Source organism: Psittacula echo (genome assembly GCF_963264785.1).
Source record: "Psittacula echo genome assembly, chromosome: 5".
Lineage (NCBI taxonomy): Eukaryota > Metazoa > Chordata > Aves > Psittaciformes > Psittacidae > Psittacula > Psittacula echo.
The window spans coordinates 72898200-72907250 of record NC_137739.1 but is presented as its reverse complement, the minus strand read 5'-3'; the positions used below and the strand labels follow the sequence as shown (position 1 = coordinate 72907250).

The 9051-nt window shown below is 51.8% G+C and overlaps 1 protein-coding gene across 1 annotated transcript; it reads left to right on the top strand.

The window, feature by feature from the left end:
- Positions 1-832: 832 nt before the first annotated feature.
- Positions 833-3130, top strand: LOC308221260 (inositol 1,4,5-trisphosphate receptor-interacting protein-like 1; the record flags this gene model as incomplete). The annotated part of the gene is made up of 3 exons (XM_080618246.1): positions 833-922; positions 1586-1866; positions 2095-3130. The coding sequence occupies 3 exons, from the start codon at positions 833-835 to the stop codon at positions 3128-3130; spliced, it is 1407 nt and encodes a 468-aa protein (XP_080474372.1).
- Positions 3131-9051: the final 5921 nt, after the last annotated feature.

Genomic DNA, 9051 nt, shown 5'->3' with positions numbered 1-9051 from the left:
TCTTATACAATGTACCCAAATAAAAGGCAACTCAGGTGGAGACTGACTAACAATCAAACCCACAGCAGCTAAAAGCAACTGGCCAAACTGAAATGGTGAAGCCTGAAATGACCCAATGGCGAAAAAAAGGTTTATTTTCAGGTTAAGATAAGGAATGGGAAAATGTCTGCAGAAATGGCACCATCCCACAGGATGTATCTGTTTGCAGCAACAGGCGCTTCATAGGATCACAGAACGGTTGGGGTTTGAAGGGAGCACCGAGGGTCATCTAGTCCAAGCTTCCTGCTCAAGCAGGGTCACCTAAAGCACATTACTCATGATTGTGTCCAGACGGCTCTTGAATATCTCCAGGGAAGGACACTCCACAACCTCCCTGGGCAACCTTATTCCAATGCGCAGTCACCCTCACAGTAAAGAAGCTCATCCTCATGTTCACATGTTTTAGTTTGTGCCCGTTGCCCCTCCTCCTGTCACCTGGTGCCACAGAGAAGACTCTAGCCCCATCCTCCTGACACCCTCTCTTCAGATATTGTACACATTGATCAGTTTCCCCCTGAGCCTTCTCTCCTCTAGGCTGTGCAGACCCAGCTCCCTCCGCCTTTCCTTATGTGAGAGATGCTCCAGATCCTTAATAATTCTGGTAGACCTTCGCTGGACTTGCTCCAGCAGCTCCATGTCTCTCTTGTACTGGAGAGCCCAGAACTGGACACGGTACTTCAGCTGAGGCCTCACCAGCTCTGAGTAGAGAGGGAGAATTACCTCCCTCAACCTGCTGATAATGCTCACCCTAAATGCACCCTAGGATACAGTTGGCCTTCGTAGCCCCAAGGGCATGCCGCTGGCTCACGGACAACCTGCTGTCCACCAGTACCCTCAGGTCCCTCACTACAGAGCTGCTTTCCAGCAGGACAGCCCACAGCCTGTACTGGTGCATGGGGTTATTCCTCCCCAGACGGAGGACCCTGCACTGGCCTTTGTTGAGTTTTAAAAGGTTCTTTGCGAGTACTGTGAGCAGCTTTGGGCTCCACAAGGGGAGAAGGATCTAAGGATGTTACTCAGTGCCGGGTCCTGCACTTGGGCAACGACAACCCCATGCAGCAGCACAGGCGCGGGGAAGGTTGGCTGGAAGGGGCCACAGAAGGATAAAGGCCGGGGCTGGAGGGCCTGCGATGCGATGCGATGCGGCGCCTGTGACAGCACTGGGGACGCGTCACAATGGGGGATGGTTATGAGGGGGCCAGCAGGCAGCACTGCCCCAGGACAGCCTGGGCCAGGGGTGAGTGCGCACGCAGGGGGCAGGCTGGGCTGGACGAGGGCCGGGGCAGAAACCTGGGCCCCTGGGGGTGGGTGCTCACCCTGCATCGAGGCCCTGGCTGCGAGCGCCTTGGGCAGGGCACGCTGCTGCTGCCACCAGGCCTGGGCGCAGGCCTTGCTGCCTCCCAGCTGCCTCGTCCCCTTCTCCTGCCTGTCCCCAGCTCCCTGCCGCTCCCGTCCCCGCTCCCCACGCTGCCGCCTCCCTCCCTGCCTCTTTCCTTCCCTCCTTCCTTCCCTCCCAGCCCCACTGAATTCCTTCTCTCTCCTGCAGGCCACGGCTGTCACAAACCTCTTTGTGTGGGTACTGCAAATTCTCACCCTGAAGGTGCCCGTGGTCATGGATGAGCCAGATGAAACCACACCTGACCGCATGCAGCAGCCTTTGGGGCTGCTGAACCAGGAGATGGTTTGGCCGCTGCAGGAGGTGGAGCAGCTGAGCCAGGAGAAGAGCAAGGGGCAGAGTTATGTGGTCTGGAGAACCCTGCTCTTTGCCTTGCAGCACTGGCAATTGGGTCTGATTGCTGGCGTCCTGCTCCTCCTGAGTGTCGGACTGTACTGGTGGCTCAGGAAAAGGAGCCATGAGGAGGACAGCAGCAGTGATGAGGAGAGCTCTAGCTCTGAGGAGGAAGAGCAGGAGGAGGCAGAGGAGGAGGAGGAAGAGAACGAAGGAGAGGATGCTGATGGCGAGAGAGATGTGGGCAGTTATTTTGCAAGGCGCATTAGGTGGTCAGTGCAGAAACTGCACGACGAGAACCCTTTGGTGTTCCTGCTGGTGGATAGCCTCCTCCACACTTGTCGACAGCTCTTGTCAAGTAGTTCCTTCCCGGTGCTAGAAGCAGCCATCAGGGTGGACAGTGCCTTTGAAGGCTGGAGTCCCCATGAAGATGATGCTGTCTACCGTCTGCTTGTGCCCCTGAAGCCCCCCCGTGGGCACGCCTTCCACCTGGAGGCGGGCACCGTGGGCCAGATGCTGGCGGACTCCTGCATCCGTGTGGAACTGGTGTGCACATGCACGACTGAGGAGACAGTCGGGGACATGCTGTGCTTCCTTCACCACCCCGAGGAGGCGCTGAGGGAGAATCAGAAGCCCAGCCTCCTACACACCCTCTGCACCAGCTCCTACCTAGATGTCCAGAAGACTGCCCTATGGTTCCAGGACTTTGTGAGGTCAGCCTGGGAGTTCGTGCCTCAGTCACATCAATACAGTATGAAGGTGCTGCCCTCCAGCCGCTCCTGCAAGCTGCAGCTGACACATGTCTCTGGGAGAACCTTGCTCGTTGAGATGATGCTTGGCGTGCAGCAAGGCGACTCAGACATCTTTGCGAGCAGCCAGGCTACAGAGGCTGTCTGCACCCCAAGCACAACATGGCCATTGAGCTTCAGTGTGGCAGAGGCGAAGTTCTTCCGGTTGATGGCCAGGGAGGTCCCACATGACAGCTTCCACCTCAACTGCCTGCAGTTCTGCACCCGTATGCTGATGGGCACAGGATTTTCCAGCTATGCCTTTAAGACAATAGTGATGCACCTCCTGACTACCATGCCCCTGGCAGGCTGGCGCAGGACGGATTTCCTTCTGCGGCTGGAAGACATCATGCGGTACCTGCGTTGCTGCCTGGAGGAGAAACGACTCAACCACTTCTTCTTTGGTAATGAGACCATTCCCGAAGAGATCATCTTGCCTCCAGCCTTGCAAACAGCTGAGCCGCTCAACCTCTTGCAGGACTTGGCACAGGATCCCGCTGCTCATGAGCAGGCAATGAGTGAGTTCAGGGAGCTGCAGTTTCGGCTTAGAAGACAGCTCTTCAACTGGCACTGAAAGTGGTCTTCATGCAGAAAGCTGTATTTGCAGAGTTCACAGCCGAGGACAGATGACCACCTCCTACAGGAGGCAAATAAAGGACAGAATGTAGGACACTGCAAAGAAAAGAACAATCCCATGCAGCTGACCTCTGCCAGGAGCCTTTTCCTCTCGTTCGGCGGGTAGCAACAAAGACGACTTTCTCCCTGCTTTCTCCTCTCACTGGACGCAGCCAGAATGGCATTTCACATACGTCCAGATACTATTGCTGGCAGCTCTGGCTGCGCGGGGACAAAGCGGGAGGCACCATTGACCGCTATCCTCTGCATGCAACCATTCAGCCAATTCCTCACCCACCGAACAGTCCACCCATCACGTCCGTATCTCTCCAATTTAGAGAAGGATTTTGTGGAGCCTTTTTGTCAAAGGCTTTACAGAAGTCCAGACAGACAACATCCTTAGCCCTTCCTTTGTCCACTGACGTAGTAACTCCATCATAGAAGGCCACTAGGTTGGTCAAGCAGGACTTGCCCTTGGTGAAACTGCGCTGGCTGTCTTGAATCACCTCCCTGTCCTCCATGTGTCTTAGCATAGCTCCTAGAAGGATCTGTTTCGTGCTCTTCCCAGGCACAGAGGTGAGGCTGACAGGTTCGTAGTTCCCAGGATCCTCCTTTCTACCTTTTTGAAAACTGGTTGTGATATTGCCCTTTTTCCAGTCACCAGGGACCTTACCTGACAGCCGTGACTTCTCAAATATCACGGAGAGTGGTTGGCAACTACATCAGCCAATTCCCTCAGGACTCTGGCATGGATCTCGTCAGGTCCTATAGACTTCCGTATGTTCAGGTTCCTCAAAAGGTCACAAAACCTGATCTTCACTTACAGTGGGAGAGATCTTGCTCTCCAAGTTCCTGCCTTGCAGTTCACCCACTCTAGAGGTGTGGGGAGAGAGCCTGCCGTTGAAAACTGAGGCAAAAAAGGTTGTTGAACACTTCAGCCTTCTCCTTGTCCAGTGTTACCAGTTCACCATTCTTGCTCATTGGCGGGCGGCGGGGAGAGGAAGGGGGCACCCTTTCTTTGACCTTCCTGTTCTGGTTGACATACCTGTAGAAGCCCTTATTATTAGTCTTTGCAAGTTCTACTTTGCCAAGTTCTACTCCAGCTGCGTCTTGGCCTTCCTGATCCTATCTCTGCACAAGCGGGCAGTGTCCCTATACTCTTCCCAGGATACCTGTCCCTGCTTCTGCTGCCCGTGCATTTCCATCTTGCCCTTTAGTTTGACCAGAAGGTCTTGACTCAGCCGTGCTGGCCTCTTGCCTTCCTTACTCGATTTCTTACACTCAGGGATCGTGAGCTCTTGTGCTTCATGGAAAGCATCCTTAAAGATCTGCTAGCTCTGTTCTGCTCCCTTGTCCCTGAGGGCAGTTTCCCAGTTAGTCCGATTGACTAAGTAATTCAAGAACTGGAAGTTGGCTTCTGAAGCTGGAAAGTTCGTGGCTGCAACCTCCACAAGTGCAGGATCACTGCAGCCCAGGCTGCAGGTGAGCTCACCTGCATTGGTGACCATCAGGTCCAGGATCACATTCCCCCTGGCAGGGCTCTCTATAGCCTGGCTTAAGAACTTCTCCTGAATGCACTCCAGGAGTCTCCTGGGTTGCCTACAGCTCTTCGTGCTGCTTTTCCAGCAGATGTCTTTGTTCATGAGCTAGCGGGGCTCACTGATAGAGCATCATGTTTACATGATGGGGGAGGGGAGCAGTATCAAGCTTCCCCATGACAAGCTGTGGGACAAGATGCCAAGGTTAGGGGGCAGCGTGCTAGTGAGAACCTGCAGCTGGTGGCTCCAAGACATGTTGGTCACGCTGGAGCACACTTGAAATCGCACGAAGAGGGGGCACCTGATGTAATACGAGCCAACAGGGAAACACCAGCGAAACACTCTGAAGGAATTAAGAACCATTCCTCTAAGAAAGTGACGAGACTGACAGCCCAGCTGAAGTGCCTCTACAGCAGTGCAAGCAGTACGGGCAACAAACAGGAGGAGCTGGAAGACACCATGAAGCTAGAGAGCTATGACCTGGTGGCCATTACTGAAACATGACAGCTTCATGGAGCAGGGATAAGCACCTGGGCAAAAATGTTGCAGCGGTATGAAAGGGAAATTCGAACGTCAGCATCAAATCCTTAGACACCTTTGAGAGAGTTTCCTGGTTTTCCAGTCCTTTAGGGCCAGGCGGCGAGCTCATGCAGAGCTTGCTCAGACCTTATTTACATGAGTAGCTTGCAGGGGGGACAGCATGTATGCTATCAGCACCTAGCTGCTGCAAATTACCAGCAGAATCTTACAGCAGAAACCCGCGCAAAAACAGGCTTTTTGTTTCAACTCATGTGCCAAAAAATGGCACATGTCAGCTTCTTTAGCTTCCAGGAGATGGCGCGCGCCATCCTCTGAGCATCATACTGCCTGTTTCGGTGGACATCTGCAGCGCACAAGGCTGCTCGCTCATCACGCTCAGTCAGACTTTGATACGGAGCTTGTTTTCACGTGATTTCCCTACTCCACAAACCACTGTGCTGCCTTTGCATGTGTTGCTGCTTTGGAGCTGGGCTGAGCAAAGATGGTGGTGTCAGCCCAAAGAGAGATGAAGTGATCTTTGAGGAATTTCTTTATCACCATCCTGCGTAAATAGAGATTAGAGGCAGAATGCTTTCCTTATAGCTGGGAGCTGCTTCTGCAAACAGAAGGGAATACAGTGCTAGGCAGTATTACGTAGCCAGCTTCAAGAACACTGCTGCAAAACGTGGGGAAGTGGACCCAGCATAGCACGCAGGTAAAGTGAGAACGGCAGTGCTGCTCTGTCTGCAGTGCATTCTCCCGGTGGCAATGCCTTGCGGACCAGCAAGGCACCAAGCCCACATAGTTGAGCCTCTCAGCAGCGATGATGTGCTCCCTGCAGGGCATTGTTTGTCCCCTAGGTGGAGGTGTCTGTAGGCGGTGGAGTTCAGGAGCCCTGAGGTGGTCCTTAACATACAGAGGAGATCAAACAGGAGCCCAAGATGTGCTGGAAGTTGACTATATTTGAAGTGTCAGTTCTGACTGCTGTCTGAGATAAACCGATTTTATTTCAGGGAATGGCTAATTCTGTGCACCTGGCTTTGAATTCTCATCAGAAGAGGTGAGTTCTGTGTGACATAGGAGAGTAGGTTCCTCTATTTCATAGTTGTGTTCTTCCTCGCAAGCAGTCCTTGAAAAGCATGCGGAGCAGAGTAAAATAAAATAGTGTTCGTAACTGGTAATGAAAAACTACTCCTACCCCAAAAGAGAGAACAGTAACGTTTCCCACAGTTCGAGGTGCAGGCATTTGACAGAGCAGGTCCTGCTACGTGCTTGGATGGCACCCAGCCCGTGTGTCACTGCTGCTTACCCTGTAAGTACTGATTTCCCAATGGCAACAACTGCTGTACAGTACAGAACAGTTAAAGAACTGCTCTCGAAAAAACACCAAAAACAAAAAACACAACCCAAACCCACACGCATGCCTCTACTTCTGCAGCATTCCTGAGACAAGGCTGTATTTTTACCACCTGCAAAACCAGCTACATCTGCTGTACATCTGAGCTATAACTGGAATCCCGACTCCCTCATTACACCCTCCATCAGAGAAGCAAGCCAACTTCTCTGGGGCATAATCTAAATTCTACCCAGTTTCATGGCTTTCCCAAGAAAAAGGTAACAGCCTGGTGCATGAAGTTGGATGAGAGTCTAGCCTGGCTCAGCTGCTGCAAGAGGATCCACTGCATGCATAAGTTAATCCTTCCTAAAGGTCTGCCTGGGCCACAGGCATCCACTGCTGCCATGGATGATCCCTGTTAAAAACCATCTCCCTCATTTTAGACTCTTCCAGCACACAGCAGGTTTGAAGTAATGAGCTTTCTCCCTCCACCTGCCTCCTGTGGCCTTGGGTGCTGAGCAAAAACTGTCCTCCTGCAGCGCTCTGGCCACCAAGGGAGTGGAATCTCTTGCACAGCTCCCAGCAAGTCCGCCAGAAATGCCTTTCTTTCTTCACCCCATCCGCCAGATCTATTGCGTTGCAAAGCCGCACCCAAAAGACCTTGCAGGCCAGGGCTGGGTACCTCTGCTGTCTCAGTTACCTGCGGTTTGGTTCGACTGGTGAGAAAAGCTTCAAAATCCCCAAGAGGAGAGCAAAGCTCCGAGTCAGACTTAAGACCAAGTCCTCTGCATGCTGAATAAGGCACACATCAATTCACGGTGGAAAGCTGCAACAGCTCTCCACGGGCCCCCTCTTACCACTCATGGGAGCTTGCTCTCCCGCCAAGGTGCCCTAACATCAAATACGTAATGAAGCGTATGCTACAAATATGTTTTGTAGTGTATTTTTTTCAGGAAGATAATTTCTGCACCCTCTGACTTCAAAGGAAAATACCGGAGACCAGGGAAATGAGGCCAATGCTGTGCTTTGCTGGTCCAATGAGAGCAGGAGAAACGTTTCTCAGTTCTGTTGCATCTGTTAATGGAGTTCAATTAAGCTGCCAGAAATTATAAGCATTTAGAGGCACATAAGCCATCACGCCTCACTACCAGACAAAATCTTTGTCATGTCAGTGGTCATAAATCACAGCGATTGTATTTTGGAAGTGTTATGCACTGCAACTCATCACCAGGGCTTAATTCAGCTTCCCTCGGGGTACCATTGTACCTGGTAGGCCCAGGTATTGCTGGTACACAAGAAACGAGTATTTGGGGGTATACCAATTATGTCTGCTTTGACCAAATAAAAATAAAAAAAATAATAACTAAAAAAAAAGTTTCCCTCTGAAATGGACTGAAGGTTGCAAGTGGGAGGCTGGCCGAAAATCAAAGGTTCCGTTCCTGTGAAAAAGTCAGGTTCTTTAAACACTTGGTTTGATACCAAATCAGGGCAAGAAAAGTGAAAATACGCCTGTTTTCAACAGAGCAGTATTGTCACAAAGTTCTGGGCACATTTAAGCCTTCCAACCCTGCTCAGTTTGCAGCATATGGGCTGTTCATTGCAATATTGGTCCCAAAGGGGTTTTGCTCCCGTTTTTTGCCCAGGCTGAGGCAGTATCTTATACAATGTACCCAAATAAAAGGCAACTCAGGTGGAGACTGACTAACAATCAAACCCACAGCAGCTAAAAGCAACTGGCCAAACTGAAATGGTGAAGCCTGAAATGACCCAATGGCGAAAAAAAGGTTTATTTTCAGGTTAAGATAAGGAATGGGAAAATGTCTGCAGAAATGGCACCATCCCACAGGATGTATCTGTTTGCAGCAACAGGCGCTTCATAGGATCACAGAACGGTTGGGGTTTGAAGGGAGCACCGAGGGTCATCTAGTCCAAGCTTCCTGCTCAAGCAGGGTCACCTAAAGCACATTACTCATGATTGTGTCCAGACGGCTCTTGAATATCTCCAGGGAAGGACACTCCACAACCTCCCTGGGCAACCTTATTCCAATGCGCAGTCACCCTCACAGTAAAGAAGCTCATCCTCATGTTCACATGTTTTAGTTTGTGCCCGTTGCCCCTCCTCCTGTCACCTGGTGCCACAGAGAAGACTCTAGCCCCATCCTCCTGACACCCTCTCTTCAGATATTGTACACATTGATCAGTTTCCCCCTGAGCCTTCTCTCCTCTAGGCTGTGCAGACCCAGCTCCCTCCGCCTTTCCTTATGTGAGAGATGCTCCAGATCCTTAATAATTCTGGTAGACCTTCGCTGGACTTGCTCCAGCAGCTCCATGTCTCTCTTGTACTGGAGAGCCCAGAACTGGACACGGTACTTCAGCTGAGGCCTCACCAGCTCTGAGTAGAGAGGGAGAATTACCTCCCTCAACCTGCTGATAATGCTCACCCTAAATGCACCCTAGGATACAGTTGGCCTTCGTAGCCCCAAGGGC